The 19185-nt window shown below is 38.5% G+C and overlaps 1 protein-coding gene across 5 annotated transcripts in view; it reads left to right on the top strand.

The window, feature by feature from the left end:
• The first annotated feature begins 453 nt into the window (after positions 1-453).
• Positions 454-19185, top strand: part of LOC132883692 (desmoglein-2.1-like) — a 36165-nt gene continuing 17433 nt past the window's right edge. For 3 of the 5 annotated variants that reach the window (XM_060917622.1, XM_060917623.1, XM_060917619.1), the window contains exons 1-10: positions 455-646; positions 6278-6385; positions 8300-8458; positions 8629-8767; positions 8916-9085; positions 9237-9371; positions 14853-15038; positions 15186-15622; positions 15803-15945; positions 18338-18559. In XM_060917622.1, the coding sequence (XP_060773605.1) occupies positions 590-646; positions 6278-6385; positions 8300-8458; positions 8629-8767; positions 8916-9085; positions 9237-9371; positions 14853-15038; positions 15186-15622; positions 15803-15945; positions 18338-18559 (1756 nt within the window). In that variant the 5' untranslated portion in view covers positions 455-589. Of the gene's footprint in view, positions 647-6277; positions 6386-8299; positions 8459-8628; positions 8768-8915; positions 9086-9236; positions 9372-14852; positions 15039-15185; positions 15623-15802; positions 15946-18337; positions 18560-19185 lie in introns of all 5 variants that reach the window. The other 2 variants (XM_060917620.1, XM_060917621.1) reach the window with 2 other exon arrangements.

Here is a 19185-nt window from a genome sequence, read left to right as displayed (position 1 = left end):
GTTGATGACACCGTTCTGGCTACTGAATGTGGGTCTTAAAGTTCTATCAACCCGTACATTCCTTGTGCTCTGTCTCAGACACTATATAGAAACTCAGACTGGTCAAGCAGTATTATGTACATACATCTGCTGTTTACAGGTGATTAAACCCACATGCAGTCGATACTCATGCAAAGAAATAATGAAGATAAAACATTGATTTTAATTTATATTCATGATTGTTAATTTATAGTTTGGAAAATAGCACTTTGTTTTTGGATTTTCTTGAATGATATGCCAAATGAGACAGTGATAAAACTACTGGGCAAGTAGTACTATCACTCTAATGATAGCATGAGAATGAATGTATGGGTACAAGAAGACAGTACATGATACAGGAATTGGACAGAGGGGAGTGGGAAAGGGACCCTATAGAAATTAACATTTTCCTGTACTTGTAGGTGTGTCTAAACCAAGATTCATTCAGAGGCCTGATCATCCCCCCACAATTAACAGGCAAACAACCAGTTCTTATCAGCCAGAACCAAATGAGGGGAGGTAAAAGAGACGTGAGGAGTGTTTGCTATTAACTACAAAGTAATCAGTAATCATGGCTTTCCTCAAGCTTGGAAGACTTTCTTTGCTCCTGCTAATGTTTATGACTGTGGTGAGTTATACTTGTCCACTTGTTACAGTAAAAGTAGCATTGCTACTTTTTATTTTGTACTTTAATTAGTCTTAAATTTGTCAGCTGAATTGTACAATTACACAATTTAGAATGTTTCCTAATAGTTTTGGTGTTCATTATTCAAGTATATATTTTGTAAATAAATAAAATGTCAAAGGGGGCATTTGCATTTCAACGTTTATTTAATTCAGCAATGTAGAAGCAGTATTAAAACTAGTAAATGTGAATGTTAGATAATAAATAAGAACACGATCATTTAACATGCATTGCTTTAAACACGTGTGCAAGTTTCACATATAACACTGGGGAACAATTTGAAAAAAAAATCTGTTGAGTTAGATTTTTATGCTGATTAAAACTAAAATTGGCATGCTGATTCCAAAATTGCAGTCAGTTTTTTTCTAGCACGTCAAGCTTTTTCTCCACAGCTTACCCTCCAGATAAGCACAATTCCACTGTAGTAAGACTATTTGAAGGTTATGGAAGAACGTTATCAGGGTAGATGGGATGTACATATGATGGCCGACTATTGTTGGAGCATCAAACGCGATAGTCCTCAAGTTGAACACTCCAGAAAGAGCTATAAACATAAATTTTTACCTTAAATACTTGCACAGGCGGCATAGTGGTGTAGTGGTTAGCATGGTCGCCTTACAGCAAGAAGGTTCTGGGTTTGAACCCAGTGGCTGGCGAGGGCCTTTTTGTGTGGAGTTTGCATGTTCTCCCCGTGTCTGTGTGGGTTTCCTCCGGGTGCTCCGGTTTCCCCCACCATCCAAAGACATGCATTTAGGTTAACATGGGGTGGCCTTGAGCAAGGTACCAAACCCCTGGGTGCTCTGGTGTGGCTGCCCACTGTGTGCGTGTGTGTTCACTGCTTCAGATGGGTTAAATGCAGAGGATGAATTGAAGTGTGCATGTGATGAATAAAGGTTTCTTCTTGCACACAATTATAATTACAGTAGCCATACCCTTTGTAAAAACATGTTAAATAAATATTGCAGTCATGCCTGTTTCTTTCATATTTCACTGTATGTCAATATTTGTAAATTTTTATAAAACAAGCACATACACTTGTGTTCAAAATAATAGCAGTCCAACACGACTAACCAGATCAATCACTGTTTTTGGTGGAAATTATATTACTACATGGCAAATAATTTACCAGTAGGTGTAGTAGAGTCATAGAAAACCAACAGACCCAGCATTCATAATATGCATGCTCCTGAGTCTGTGTAATCGAATAATTAAGTGAAAGGGACATGTTCAAAATAATAGCAGTGTGGAGTTTAATTAGTGAGATCATTCATTCTGTGAAAAAACAGATGTCAGTCAGGTGGCCCTAATTTAAGGATGAAGCCAGCACATGTTGTACATCCATTTCTCTCTGAAAACATGAGAAACATGGGTCGTTCCAGACATTGTTCAGAAGAAAAGCGTGCTTTGATTAAAATGTTGATTGGAGAGGTAAAACGTATACTGTAAAGAAGTGCAGAAAATGATGGGCTGCTCAGCTAAAATGATCTCCAGTGCTTTAAAATGGACAGCAAAGCCAGAGAGAGGTGGAAGAAAACAGAAGACTACCATTCGAATGGATTGAAGAATAGCCAGAATGGCAAAGACTCAGCCAATGATCAGCTCCAGGGTGATCAAAGATGGTCTGAAGTTACCTGTGAGTACTGTGACAATTAGAAGATGCCTGTGTGAAGCTAATCTATCGGCAAGAAGCTCCCGCAAAGTTCCACTGTTAAAAAAAAGACGTGCTGAAGAGGATACAATTTGCCAAAGAACACATCGACTGGCCTAAAGAGAAATGGAAAAACATTTTGTGGAATGATGAAAATAAAATTGTTCTTTTTGGGTCCAAGAGCTGCAGACAGTTTTTCAGACGACCCCCAAACACTGAATTCAAGCCACAGTACACTCTGAAGACAGTGAAGCATGGTGGTGCAAGCATCATGATATGGGAATGTTTCTCTTACTATGATGTTGGGCCCATTTATCACATACCAGGGATCATGGATCAGTTTGCATATATCAAAATACTTGAAGAGGTCATGTTGCCTTATGCTGAAGAGGAAATGCCCTTGAAATGGGTGTTTCAACAAGACAACGACCCCAAACACACCAGTAAGCGAGCAGCATCAGGGTTCAAGACCAACAAAATGAAAGTTATGGAGTGGCCAGCCCAATCCCCGGACCTTAATCCGATAGAAAACTTGTGGGGTGACATCAAAAATGCTGTTTCTGAGGCAAAACCAAGAAATGTAGAGGAATTGTGGAATGTTGTCAAATCATCCTGGGCTGGAATACCTGTTCACAGGTGCCAGAAGTTCTCAGAAACCGTGGTTATACAACTAAATATTAGTTTAGTGATTCACAGGAATACTAAATCCTTAAGATTTTTTCAGTTTATACAGTAAATATTTGGAGTTTGTAATGAAAAATGCAGACACTGCTATTTTTTTGAACAGCCCAATGTTCATTTTTCTTCCTTTTCTGTAAAGTAATTAAAATATTGATACATTTTTCTTCATGTTTTGATGTAGAATATAATGTGCATTGTTCCCAGTGCATGGAAATAAAAACTATTATAAGGATTTTGAGCTTTACTCACGTTTTTAAACACGCTGCTATTATTTTGAACAACTGTATCTGTTAAGTACAGTATTTTTCATATTTTTTTAAGAAAACGGGGATCCTATAGTTCAAAAACTTGACATGATAGAGAAAAACTGAGATCAGTTTTGGATTCTGCACCCAAAAATTTGTTAAAAACAGCTGTCAGACCTAACTCAACAAAAATTGTGTTCCCCAGTATAATTTATTACATATGGCCCTTTTCCACTACCCTTTTTCAGCTCACTTCAGCTCACTTCAGCCCGACACGGCTCGCGTTTCGACTACCAAAAACCAGCACGACTCAGCTCGCTTCAGCCCTGCTTAGCCCCTAAAACTCGCACGGTTTTGGAGTGGGGCTGAAGCGAGCCAAGCCGTGCCGAGTGAGGCTGGGGGCGTGAGCAGACACTCCCCTGTGCACTGATTGGTGAGGAGGAGTGTCCTCACATGCCCACACACGCCCCGCGAGCACGCTGGGATCTGTAAACACCGCAAACCCGGAAGGAGAATAATTACGAATTACGAGAATTTCTGAAGCCTTATGCGCCTCGCCTCATCTATACGCTCTTGCCAGTATCTGCTCGCGTTGTTGATGACAACAAGCCACAGAACCAAGACCAGCAACACTAACGACTCCATGTCCTCCATGTTTATTGTTTACTATTCGGGTCGTGAGACTACTGCTTAAAAGGTCACTGATGTCACTGTTTGCGCTGCTTAACGACACGTGACGTCCACCCACTTTTGCTAACTCCACCCAATGTGTCCACCCACTTCCAGCCAGCACGGTTCAGCGCGGTTGTAGTCAAAATGCAACTCCAACAGCCCCGCTCAGCTCGACTCAGCACGGCACGGCTCAGCCGCGTTTGTAGTGGAAAAGCGGCAATACACACAGTACTGGACAAAAGGTTTAGGTACCCCATTTCTTAGTACAAACTTTGTTATAGACTTTTATTTTATGACGTCTACATTATCAAGTCAGTACAAAAACAAACATTTTAAAGTTCCAAACATTAGTTTTCCAGCACATGTTGAAAAAACACAGAAAAATGTTTGTACGTCAGTAAAGAAAGCAGCAGATTACATAAACCACTTTTCAGACAAAAACATAATGAAGGCTGCTGAGTTTTTCTACAAAAATAAGAAGTCTCCAGAAGAACTCTGACTGGTTTTACAAGATGCTTCCAGCTAATTTCCTTATAATACTGCACACATTGTATCTCACTTTGAGGAACAAAAACATCATTTCTTTTGAACATTAAATTAGTGACATCTGACAGAGTGACACAAACTCCAAAAGATTGGAGCAACAGTTGCCTACATACAGGCATGTGATAGAAGAAAATGTTCAGTTTTTCTTTGTGTGACTTTAGAGTTTATACCATTTACCTTTTAAGTTATTGTACATTCCACTAGAAAAAAATTCTACATTATTTTCCTAGACATGGGCTCTATTCTCAGATGAGATACACAAATGAACTTTTCTGAGAAGGGTCCTCTAATGACCATGCTAGTTTAGTATTTGAAGGAATGAATGTCACGACAGGCCTCAAACATGGCTGTAAAAACAAGCTCCAAAGTTTCAGCCACACCCAGTAGCTTTGGTAGTTACTATCACATATTTCAGATGGTTCATAATTCTACAGAAGTTAACACCCAATAGCTAAAAGGTAATGCTCTAGAAGGGTTTTTTTATTTTGCTACTTCTTCAGAAGGAACGTCACAAAAACCAGGTTCAGAACAACAGCAACAGGCAGACATGTGGTCAATAAACAGGAATAACAGGACTACCCAAATAAAGTCACAAAACAAGCACAGGTCAAACACAATAGTAACAGCCAGAAATAAGACAGCTTGGTAATGAAAAGATGAACCAGAACAAGACTTCACCATGAATGTGTGTGTAGAGTAGCTGTGATTCTGAACAGGTGTCCATGATTATTCAAGTGACAAGGAGCGGTGCGGAGCATGATGGGAGTTGTAGTGTGGGCTGTGTAGTGCAGTGAATGAACGTGCAGGTGATGGAGATTGGGCAGTGGCTATGACAGAGAAGTTGCAATTTATCTGTTTATTATGTAAGGTTAATGAATTGCCACTCAATTTTTCAGTGAGTATCTTTCTTAGCAAATCCATCCATCCACCCATCATCTATACCACTTATCTATCAGGGTTCTTAGCAAATCAGCTGATTAAAATAGTACAACAAAGCTTGATTTGCTGCAAAGTAACGTGTGTATAATGTGTGCATTCTGATTCCTATAAAGTTTCACGGGCGGCGTGGTGGTGTAGTGGTTAGTGCCGTCGCCTCACAGCAAGAAGGTCTGGGTTCGAGCCCTGTGGCCGGCAAGGGCCTTTTTGTGTGGAGTTTGCATGTTCTCCCCGTGTCCGCGTGGGTTTCCTCCGGGTGCTCCGGTTTCCCCCACAGTCCAAAGACATGCAGGTTAGGTTAACTGGTGACTCTAAATTGACCGTAGGTGTGAATGAGAGTGTGAATGGTTGTCTGTGTCTATGTGTCAGCCCTGTGATGACCTGGCGACTTGTCCAGGGTGTACCCCGCCTTTCGCCCATAGTCAGCTGGGATAGGCTCCAGCTTGCCTGCGACCCTGTAGAACAGGATAAAGTGGCTAGAGATAATGAGATGAGATAAATGACCAAGTGTAATATTTTTGTCTCATTTTTTTATCTGGGTTCTCTTTATCTACTTTTAGGACTTGTGTGAAAATCTGATGATACGTATTTATGCAGAAATATAGAAAATTCTAAAGGGTTCACAAACTTTCAAGCACCACTGTATCCCACTCGGTGGTTTCTATATCCACTTCTTTTGTGTACTTCTTGGTTTTAATAACTTCCTTGTTGTTCCTTGTCAAGAAACTTGCCAGCCAACATACTAACTAGAAGCTTCTATTAACTCTAGGGAAGATGGATGCACTAATATACACAAATGCAACTACATTTTGAAATGTATAAATGAATAAAATATTTGTGCTTAAGGCAACACAAACTGTAATTGGATTCATGAGAAAGAAGCGTGAATGGCTCCTCCCACCAACAAAACTCCAAGAGAATGTTGACTACACAAAACAAGAATTCATTCTGAAGGTAAGCATTCAACGTTCAATCATGTGAATAAAATTTAGGCCTGTAAAGGTATGTGAAAGGAAAGCCTTGAATAGGGGACAGAGATGGGGGGGTTTCACATAACTTTGACATGTTAAGATCAGTTTAAAAGTTCAGATTGAGACTCAGCCCATGAAATACATCCTAGACACATCCGAGAAGAACTTGACTTACAGGTTTCTCAAACAAACATTTCACAGTCTAACTCAACCAAGCAACATTTTCCAGTACATTCTGTGGTGAATTTACACAGCAATATGGTAATAAAGGTAAAGCAACAACATAAATGAAGATGTTAACCATATGGCTTTACAGTCTGGTGAATGTTAGCTCTGAGTCTAATTTTAGAAACTATTCTGGATCTATACAAACACCCTGAGTGCAAAGATATTTTTAATACAACAAATAAATGTACAAAACTTAGACAAATTCCAAGTAAGAAAAATGAAATATGGATGGCAAGATTTATAAAAGATTTTAAAAATGGAACAAAAAAGGGAATTACAAAAATGTTACATTCATAAAGGATCATACATTTGATCAGTTTTAGGATTTTGTTATTCATCATCCAAACAGGTGGTGTAGTGGTTAGCGCTGTCGCCTCACAGCAAGAAGGTCCTGGGTTCGAGCCCTGGGGCCGGCGAGGGCCTTTCTGTGTGGAGTTTGCATGTTGTCCGCGTGGGTTTGCTCCGGTTTCCCCCACAGTCCAAAGACATGCAGGCTAGGTTAACTGGTGACTCTAAATTGACCGTAGGTGTGAATGGTTGTCTGTGTCTATGTGTCAGCCCTGTGATGACCTGGCGACTTGTCCAGGGTGTACCCCGCCTTTCGCCCGTAGTCAGCTGGGATAGGCTCCAGCTTGCCTGCGACCCTGTAGAAGGATAAAGCGGCTAGAGATAATGAGATGAGATGATATCATCCAAACAGTTATTAGTGAGACAATGTCCAAATCTTTATGTGAAAAGTAGCACATTACATTATACTGTAAGTTTTAAAATTAGCCTTTTTTTTTTAATACAAAGAAAATCAAAAAGTCTAACCAAAAGGCAGAGACAGGGGGACAATCAAAAAAAATGTGCTGACTCGCACTAAAATGGCTTTTTAGAGATTTACCAAATTTGCTCTACCTCATTTGTGGGGTGTAAATAGAATCTTCAAATGAACTTTTCTGGCTTTATTTGGGAACTCTAAGTGTAAAGAAAGGTGCATATATCATGCTGTGCTGGCGTAGGTTCAGTGCAAGTGTTCCACCTTGTGGATCTTCCTCTTAAACATGAGTGACTGAGTGAGTGAGTGAGGAACAAGCCAGATGCATTGGGATTTAATGCAGACATGGACAGATACCGTATCAGTCAAACATTGGGACATGCCTTCTCATTCAGTGTTTTTTAATTAATTTAAAAAAAAAACACTTCAAGTCTTCAAGTAATGATGGATGTTGTTTCTCTTTAGTTAGTTGAGCGGTTCTTGACATAATATGGATTACTACAGTTGTGGAATAGGGCTATTTACTGTATTTTTATTATTTGCTATTTACTGTTTGATCTCCAACACATTAAGAAGGCAAGAAATTGCACTAATTAACTTTTGACAAGGCACGCCTGTTAACTGAGAAGTATTCCACGTGACTACCTCAATCATGCTAATAGTGTGCAAAGCATCAAGGTAAATGGTGGCTACTTTGAAGAATCTAAAATAAACTTTTTTTTTTACACTTTACTGATTACCACATAATTTGATACATGTTCCATATGTTATTTCATAGTTTCAATTTCTTCAGTATTGTTCTACAATGTAGAAAACAGTCAAAATGCAGAAAAACATGAGTAGGTGTGTCTAAACATTTGACTGGTAGAGTCAATGGATTTTTTTAATGATTTATTTTATTTTGTTTAGATCAGGTCTGATAAGGATACTGGAAGCAAACCATTTGAGTACAGCCTGCGAGGACCTGGTGCTGACAAGGAGCCATTTAACCTGTTTATTGTCAACCCCCAAAATGGCTTTGTCAGAATCACAGGTATTCTGGACAGAGAGAAAGTATCAAAATACAATGTAAGTTGGAATACAGCAGAGACATTCATAAATCTACTATATAACATTGATCACATAGTCTTACAGTAATCATACTTATAATTTCCATTTGTAGTTGTGTACAATTTTGAGCATTTTTTTTTATTTTTATTCTCTTGACTGAGTTATCTGTGTGCGATATCCACTTGTAGCTGACTGGGATTGCTAAATACAAAGGTGGCAGTCTGGCTGAGGAAGGAGTCGAGCTGAAAATAGAGGTTGAAGATGAGAATGACAGTACCCCTGTGTTCAAGTTATTCACTGGAACTGTAAGAGAATGCAGCCCAATAGGTATTTATGCACTATGAATCCTTTCTTTAACTAAAATGCCCTTATCTGTAAAACAGACTACAATGGATTTTTCCTCCTTATATAAAAATGTGGCTACATTGTATTGTGCTCTTTAATATTTAATAGCATGTTTCCGACAACACTGTAGGAACCCCTGTCATGCAGGTAACTGCTGAGGATGCAGATCAACAGGGGACACCAAATTCAAAGATTGCATACAGTATATTGAAGCAAATTCCAGAACAATCTGGCAACATGTTCACCATTGACAGAGAAACTGGGAAGATCTCTGTTAAAGAACATACCCTGGATAGGGAGGTATGTGGTGTTAAGATCTTTTTTTTTCCTTCCCCCAACTCATTTCTAACCACATAATGATTGTGTGTGCACCACCAATTAAGTGATCTTAACTTTAAATTAGCATTGTCTAATGAATGGAATTATCTTACTTCTGGTTTATTTCATATAGGTGTGTGATTCGTACACATTAATAGTGCAAGGTGTAGATATGGACGGAGCACCAAGTGGTAACACAGGAACTGGTACAGTGAAGATTAAAGTTTTAGATATCAACGACAATGCTCCTACTATTGAAAAAGATGAGGTAACAGTGCCTTTATAATATTTTAATATACAATATATGCACCTGTCTTGTAGCTATACTCATTGGCCATTTTATCAGCTACACCTACCACTCAAATCAGCTTTATTTCTATAGCATCATATAAAAAGTGAATAACGAAAATAAATTCTTGAACAGTAATAATAAAAAAAATAGAATAATCCCAAATAATGTATAAGAATGAGTAGTAGTTTGGGTTATATAAGTGACTTAAACAAACATCACACTTTTGTCTAGATAAAGATCATGCATAATGGAAATAATCTTCATGAATATGGCAAGCCATAAATCAGTAACAATCATTTAACAAGAAATATACTAAATATTACTATTGCAAATTCATATACACTGCCTGGCCAAAAAAAAAAACATTAACATTTTGTTGGACTGCATTTAGCCTTGATTATGGCACACATTCCCTGTAGCATTGTTTCAACAAACTAATACACAACACAACATTTATTCCCATGCAGAACTGCATTAATTTTTCACTGAGATCTTGTATTGATGGGAGAGTCAAACCACTCTGTAAAGTCTTCTCCAGCACATCTCAAAAGACTTTCAATGGGGTTAACATCAGGACCCTGCAGTGGCCAATTCATGTGTGAAAATGATTTCTCATGCTCCCTGAACCACTCTTTCACAATCTCAGCTCTAATTGTATGCCCGTGCCATCAGGGTTTGATAACCTGGTCATTCAGTACATTCAGGTCACTAGCTGACTTCATTTCATTTTATTGCCACATAATGTTGCTGAGTCTCAACCTGACCAACTGAAGCAACCCCAGATCATGCCTCCAGAGGCTTGTACAGTGGCCACTATGTATGATGGGTGCATCACTTCATGTGCTTCCTTTCTTACACTGACACATCCATCACTCTAGAATAGGGTAAATCTGGACTCGTCAGACCACATGACCTTTTTCCATTACTCCAGAGTCCAAACTTTATGCTCCCTGGAAAATTGAAACAATTTCTTCCGATTAGTCTGACTAACAAGTGGTTTTCTTAGGGCCACTCAGCTGTTTAGTCCCAATCCTGTGAGCATTTGTCACATTGTGTGTAGAAATGCTCTTACTTTCACTATTAAACATAGCCATGAATTCAACTGTTGATTTTTTTAACAAATTGACTTTACCAAGTGTTTCAGTGATCTCTGATCATGGACAGTCAAAAAAAAATTTTTCTGACCACATTTCTTCCACCAAGTTGATGGTTCACCACTATCCTTCCAGGTTTTAATAATGAGTTGGACAGTTCTTAAAGTGCCATTCCACCATTGGATGTATTCTTTGGCATAAAATACAATATATTTTGACAACATATATAAATGGTATCACTAGATAGAGAAATCTTTTAGCTTCAAAATGATATATCAAACATAATTTTTGACAACGACAAGTATATTAATTTTGCGACCAAAGTCACCTACCCTTTTAATTTCCGCGCATGATGTCATCGGCAGGTTCCCCTTCTTGTGTACCACGTGATGTGGCACATATTATCAGCAATGGCGGATAGAACACGATAAAAATAATACCAATAAATCTAGCTAATACCAATAAATCTAGCTAACTGAAAGATTAACTAAATTTTTCGCAATTTTTTTGGCCCCCATATACGAGGAGAAATGACTCTCTCACTTTGGGGGTTTCCTGGTCTAAAAATAGACCGACACGTGGTACACAAGAAGGGGAACCTGCTGATGACCTCACGTTTCACTACCGCACGGAAATTAAAAGGGTAGGTGACTTTGGTCGCAAAATTAATATACTTGTCGTTGTCAAAAAATTATGTTTGATATATCATTTTGAAGCTAAAAGATTTCTCTGTCTAGTCATGTTGTCATAAAATATATTGTATTTTATGCCAAAGAATACATCCAATGGTGGAATGGCACTTTAACCCAATTCCAGTCATTTCAGCAATCTTCTTTAGTTGTTTTCTTTGCTTAATGCAGGCCAATACTTTAACTGTTTGAAACACTAATATCTTTTCCACAATCGTGGAATATATCTTCCAAAATGGTTGTTTAAGAAATGAGATGCTACTCACTGCATCAGAGAGGAACTTGACTTACAGATTTGTCAAAACTTAAACATGTCACTGGCTAGCATAAATCAGGAAACATTTTCCAGTACATTCCATGTATATGAACAAAACATTTTACTTTCAGCCAAAAGTATGAGACAGAAAACTGGATGATCGGACCTAGTATAAATAATTTAAAAACTCGTGTTTTACAATACCTGGTGACTTGTCCAGGGTGTACCCCACCTCTCACCCATAGTCAGCTGGGATAGGCTCCAGCTTGCCCACAACCCTGCACAGGATAAGTGGTTACGGATGATGGATGGATGGATGGATGGATGGATGTTTTACAATAACAAGGGCACACTGCATCATTGATGAAATGTGACGAGATGAGATTTTTGGCTTATCTTCACACACTCGGTGAAGTAGATAGGATTATAGGAGCAGATCACCTGAATGTTTTCATATAACATAGTAGAAGCTTGTCTTTGTTCAAAAGTCAGAATTGTTCTGCTTTTAGACAGCAATATGGTAATGAAGGTAAAAAAAAAATTCTCAAAATCTTCCATATTTAACGAAGCAAACCTGGCGACCATGTTTGTTTACAAATTGCCACAGTCACTCGCTAGAGTGGAAATTTTATGTCACCGATGTGTGACGTCATGTCTTAACAACCATGCAATATCACAAAACATATTGAACGCTCATTCTCCATTGGGTAGAGTGATAAGCGGATAAGCGATATGCTATCAATATTGTACACTATCAAACCAAATGAATGAAACCTGCTAAAAGGGAATAGAATACATTTTTATTCATGGAAAAAGTGTCCTGTATGAATAATAATTCTCAATATGTCACTTGCAAGGAAATCGATGAATTGTTTTTGATAAATGTGGGTACTTTGTTTGTGAATGTGTCTGTATAATAAGAAAATCATATCTTGGCTTAAAGATATGAACTTTATCTTCTCGTGTTGAAAAACTTGCATTTTCATATAAAATACATTGCAGGCCTGAGTGATACATTTTCCAATATTTCACTCTGATGTCACTCCCAGTGTTTTCCCGCTAACTGGATGGGCATTGTCAAAATGGCAAACTGGTTCAAAATTAAAATGCTTTTGATTAACTTGCATTTTTTTTGTGGATGTGTGTATATAGTTTAAAGAACATTACACGGTGGCATGAAGATATAGATAAACTTTGTATCTTCACGTGACCATGTAATATCCTCTAATATATATATAATTTTTTATTATTTTTTTAAAGTCCTATATTGGTATAGAACACATTATTTCTTGATGCATTAATGACTAGTGTATGTATTAGTCATTATTCAGAAAGTATTCATCTATACAGCAGTAGTTTTCACAGTGGGGTCCGTGAAGCATAGCTGGGGGTCCATGATAATATTATTACGTTACACTGATGGCAATCACAATGTCGCATTACCAAATTTATTATAGTTAGGGGTCCAGGCACCAAAGTCAACTCAGACTTCGTGTTCCATCAGTACAAATTTCAGGAATAAAAAGTTCCATTTCTCCAAAAAATGATTTAAAATTTTTAAAAATAATTTTCATTAAATAACTGAATACTGTGGGGTTCCATGGAATTTATTTTAAAAGTTTAAGGGTCACTGGCAAAAAAAAAAGTTTGAGAACCACTGCTATACAATAGTCATGGGAAAAAGAAATTGCACCCTTCTTCAGTTCTATGTTTTTATTTATTAGGTCCTAAATAACTATTACCAATCACCAAACTTTATTAACAATTAACCTCACATGGCAACAAAAACAACAGATTTCCCAAAGATTCAGGGAGTTAATTACATAAAAAAAGAGCAAAATGCCCTACCACCTGATAACCTTTTCATGGTTCTTCATACAGACAGCAAACCAAGGCCATGAGGGCATAAACTGTGTAGTGGACAGTACTCCAAAGTCTTATAGGATTGATGGATTGAAGTTTCTAGATCTAGAAAGAAACTCTGGTAGCAGCATTACATGTTAAGAAATACAGCAAGATACCCAATCAACTGTGTGTTACAAAAGTTACAAATGTGTAGATTAGTTTCTCGCTATCTGAGTGAGAGTACAAATTTGGTTATTTATGATGTAAATGAAAAAGGCTGTTCCATATTATTTTAAAGGAATGTCATTATTTTTTATTACACCAAGATTTTTTAGAGGTTTATTATTACTTATTAGGTTTCTGACTACAGCATTGCTGTTGAATGGACTGTGTCTCAACCCAGCTGTGACACCAAGGTGTTTAAAAAGCCCTGCAACACTGCTGTACCTGATACATTAACACCAGCTCCTCATACACTCAGATGCTAATGTCACGGTCAATTCTGCAATAATCAGTCTTTTCATCAGTAGTCTTATGGCCCTTTTCCACTACCCTTTTTCAGCTCGCTTCAGCCCGACACGGCTTGCGTTTCGACTACCTCAGAACAGCACGACTCAGCTTACTTCAGCCCTGCTCAGCCCCCAAAACTCGCACGGTTTTGGAGTAGGGCTGAAGCGAGCCAAACCGAGCCGAGTGGGGCTAGGGGCGTGAGGAGACACTCCCCTGTGCACTGATTGGTGAGGAGGAGTGTCCTCACATGCCCACACACGCCCCGCGAGCACGCTGGGATCTGTAAACACCGTAAACCTGGAAGAAGAATAATTACGAATTACGAGAATTTCTGAAGCCTTATGCGCCTCGCCTCATCTATACGCTCTTGCCAGTATCTGTTGGCGTTGTCGGTGACAACAAGCCACAGCACCAAGACCAGCAACACTAACGACTCCATGTCCTCCATGTTTATTGTTTACTATCCGGGTCGTGAGACTACCACTTAAAAGGTCACTGATGTCACTGTTTGCGCCGCCTAACGACATCACGTGACGTCCACCCACTTTTGCTAACTCCACCCAATGTGTCCACCCACTTCCAGCCAGCACGGTTCAGCGCGGTTGTAGTCGAAATGCAACTCCAACAGCCCTGCTCAGCTTGACTCAGCACGGCACGGCTCAGCCCAACTCAGCCGCGTTGGTAGTGGAAAAGCGGCATTACACTGGTTCCTTTTTGCTAATGGTTGAGGCAGGGTGTTATACATACTTTCACTTATTACAAAGAGAAAAAGGGCAATTATGCCTGATAAATAGGCCAATGAATGTAGCTATAAGGTAGCAACATCCATTTCTTCCTCTTGTAGAGTTAGAAATGAATGAAATTGTAAATACATATGATGCATGCTTAAATATTTATGCATAAGAAATTGTCTATTGCATAAACTGTAAACGCTGGTAAAACAAAAATGGACTTGTTCTGAAGGGGGGAAAGGACATTTTTAATACCATAGTTGCTTAATTTCCTACAAAAGAATTATATTAAGCTACTTGTAACAATTACGTCTTTGTCTTGTACTTTTTAGTATACTGGTACTATTGATGAAGGTGCAGTTGATGTAGTTGTGATGAGAATCAAAGCTCTGGATAAAGATTTGGAAAATACAGATAACTGGCGGGCCGTCTTTGACATTGTCAAGGGTAATGAAGATGAACTCTTCACTATAGAAACGGACCCCAAAACAAATGAGGGCATTTTAAAGCTCGTCAAGGTATACATGTTTAATGTTGTTGTTGTCATTATTATTGCTGGGGGCTTTTTTGTTATTATTTTTAACTCTCTTGAATTTGAATTGTTCTAATCATGTTTTCTTTGTTTTTCTTTTCCTTATCTTTGCCATCTTACTTGATGCATGAAGCCTGTGGATTATGAAAAGGTCAAAATGGTGGATCTTAACTTGGCTGTTTCAAATGAAGCTGCTTTTATAAATGGAACTGCACAGTCTTTGGGTCTCAATCTGGACAGGCCTGAAGCACCTGGAATCACTACTGGGGCAGGGGTAGGTGTAGATGCAGGTGCTGGTGTAGGAGTTAAACCTGGTGTCAAACCTGATGGCAAGCCTAGCTCCAAACCTGGAATTAAATCTGGTTCAAAACCAGACAAAAAGCCGCAAGCAGGAGGAAAGAAGTATCCAATAAAAATCAGCGTAAACAACTTGCCTGAAGGCCCACGCTTTTCACCATCAGTGAAAGAGTTGCCTGTTTCAGAGGACCTAGAGGGAATACATGTTCCAGTGGTCATTGGTTCTTTTCCTGCCTTGGATCTCGATACTGGAGAAATTGCTGAACATGTCAGGCAGGTTTGAACATGAACTTGATAAATCATCTTCAGAATCGATGTGCAGCACTCCTTAAAACAAGATTACATTTAATTCCATCTTTATAGCAGCAATAATGTTCTGAGAGCTTAAAAGTTGTGAATGTAATATTTTGCATAGGTTTATACCTTTATTGATCTATTAAATTGCAAACGCAGGTATGCAAAAGGATATGATCCAGACAACTGGCTGTCCATTGATGAGAAGACATCAGAAATTAAACTGACAAAGATACCAGATCGAGAGTCAAAGTCCCTGGTTAATGGATCATACATTGCAAAAATTCTCTGCATGACAAAAGGCAAGATAAACCGTGATAAGGGTTGTTTGTTTGTTTTTTTTAATTTTAATAATTTGGAGTTTCATTTAATAGGGATGATATCAACACTTTACATTTATCATTCACATCAAACATATGGGGCAGCACCAAGCCCAAAAATGGGAGGGTTGCGGCAGGAAGGGCATCCGGCGTAAAACTATGCTCCAATTAATAGAATACGTGGATAAGTAGGGTCCACATGGACCCCGACCTGGCAATAGTGCTGGACAAGGAGGAAGATGATGATGATGATGATGGTGATTCACATCAAACATCAGAAGGAGAAAAGAATGTGACTTTCACTGTGGCATGGCTGTTGGTTTAAGTATTTCAGAAACTGCTGATTCACCTGTGATTTTCCCATACAAGAGTGAATAGTTTATACAAAATTGCAAAAGAACAAACAAAAACATCCCAGTTCTGTGGGAAGAAATGACTAGTTAACGAGAGAAGTCACAGAAGAATGGCCAGACTGAGTCAAACTGACAGGAAGGCTACTGTAATTCAAATTATCACGCTTTACAACTGTGGTGAACAGAAAAGCATTGCAGAATACCCAACATGTTGAACCTTGAGATACAACAGCAGAAGTGTACATTGGGTTCCACTCCTGTCAGACAAGAATAGGAATCCAAGACTAAATTGGGCACAGACTCACCCAAGTGAAGACTGGAACAAAAAAGGTGGTGTTTTTCTAATTTTCAGCTGTCCACTTTGGCAAGCTTGCGTCCATCTGTGAAACTGACGCTCACTGGATGTTTCTTTTTTTCACCATTCTGTGTAAACTCTAGAGACAGTTTGGCACCACCAAGCATACTATGGACAAAGTCACTGAGCTAATATCCAGTGTATGGAGGGTCTGCAGGCTAAAACACCTTGTTTATGAGAGAGATCAGAGGAAAATGACAGGACTTGTCTGAGCTGACAGGAAGTCTATAGTAACTCATATAATCTCACACTACAACTGTGGTGAGCAGAAAAACATATCAGAAGAAACAATACACACAGCACATCAAACCTAGCAGCTCGAACCAATCTGGCCTGAGTTTCCCAAAAGCATCGTAGCACAAAGATCATTAAGTGGTACAGCGAGCAGCACAATGAATGCTCTCTGTCCTAGTTAAGATGCTCTTAGTGTTGAGAGGCTTTTGGGAAACACACCCGGGGTTGTTTTACAATCAGGGTACGCAAGCTAAAAATCACATTTAACACTTATTATCTTCAATATCAAAAGGCTTGACTAAATAAACTTGGTTGTTTATTGTAGCCCTGTGATAGCTCTATTTACCATGCAAAAAAAAAATTTGGTGATAACGTTATTTTTGGTGAATGTATGGCAATATATGTCATATTTAGCAAAATTACTTGTGTCATTTAGAAAAAGTGCTTTTTTGACCACAGGTAGCTCCAAAAGGGATGCACTTAAATCATTCTTTATACCATAAAACAAATATTTGGTTCCATATCATTGGAAACATACCGTAGTTAAGTTTTAATGTTGAATGCCAGTAAGTTTTCAGACTATTTTGATCAAATGAGTATGTAATTGTGTCAAAAAAAAAATGTCGTCTCGGAGACAGCTAATTTTTCAATATAAAATAACATATCTAAAATGATTATTTTCATCCTAAAATGTGGTCAAGATATTGGGACATAAATATTAGAGACAGCTAACACAAAGCTTACAGCCTTATATTTAAAAGCACTATGGAAGCAGTGGATTCTGAATTGTCAAAAAAAAAAAAGTCCTCTCCGAGAATCACTTCATTTGTTTCTCCCATCTTATAGCAGATTACACAAAATTACCATACACACGTCAAAAAATTACCTGAAATCTGTTCTTTAACTCATCCTTCACTTAAAAACTGGTACAAGAACCAGTTTGAATCAATTTGAATTTTGGACCCCTGTGACACAAACTTTGTACCCTGATTGTAAAACAACCCACCCCTGACCATTTTCCTCTGAACTTTCTTTTCAAGAAAGAGTTGCCACTCTCAGAATTGTCACTCACTCAGTGTTTTTCACACCATTCTGTGTAAACTCGAGATTGTTGTGTGCGGAAATCCCAGATCATCAGCAGTTTCTGAAATACTCAAACCAGTTCATCTGGCACCAACAACTACAGCGTGGTTAAAAGCACAGAGATTACACTTTTCCCCCATTCCAATGTTTGATGTGAACTTTAACTGAAGTTCTTGACCTCTATCTACATGGTTTTATGCATTGTGCTGTTGCCACATGATTGGCTGCAAAAATTAGCAGGTGAACAGGTGTTCCCACATTAACGTGGATGTGAATGCATGTCTCATTATACTGTATTTGCCCTAAGTGTGCCAAAGAATTTTAAGCACTTTTTTTTTTTTTAACTTAGACATGCCACCCAAGACAGCTACTGGAACAATAGTTCTAAAGGTTCAGGATTCAAATGACAATTGTCCTACACTGACCAGCACCTACCAGATTATCTGTTCTGATAGTAAAGTGGTAACTGTGACTGCATTCGATGAGGATGACTATCCCAACGGAGAGCCTTATAAATTTGTTCTGATAGAGGAAGAGACTCATGGAAAATGGGAGATGGTTCCTGTAAATGGTAAAAGCATACAAATATTATTCTATAATGTTTATGTTCCTGTGCATATTGAGGATAATAAACAGTAAAACATTGTCCATTCTAACTACAGTAAATCCTCTAATACTGGCCTGTATTCCATTACTGGCCGGCAGGGCCGTAACTACCATTGAGGACACCGAGCTCATGTCCTCGGCATTTTTTTCCCACGGTATTTTTTTTTTCACTCAGAAATGTGAAATTAATATATGATGAAAATCGTTCTGACTTTGATTGGTGGAAAATTCTAAATTCAGCTTGCATCTCCCTGTTCTCATTTGTTTGTCTAAAAATAAAGTCCACATAATCATTTTTAAACGAAGCTGAAATATCCGACATTGGAAACATTTCATATCCGGCAGCCTCGCGACAGTCAGCTAAGCACCGCGGGATACACAAGAGTTGAGAAGTGTTCTCATCAAGGTCCGACTCCGCAGCCAGCCAGTTTGTCAATTAGTCGTGGAATCTGAAAATTGACATAAGATGAAGAAGTCTACTACATTAAAACAAACCAAACTCAGCTCTGGAAAGTCAACAAGTGAGAGAAAAAGAAAGAGGGAAGAAGGGGAGTTAATTTTGCCAGTCACTGACAGTTATGTGCCGGAATG

The sequence above is a fragment of the Neoarius graeffei genome, chromosome 3 (assembly GCF_027579695.1).
Source record: "Neoarius graeffei isolate fNeoGra1 chromosome 3, fNeoGra1.pri, whole genome shotgun sequence".
NCBI lineage: Eukaryota > Metazoa > Chordata > Actinopteri > Siluriformes > Ariidae > Neoarius > Neoarius graeffei.
Note: the sequence above shows the minus strand (reverse complement) of the source record. Positions and strands in the feature narration are given on the sequence as shown.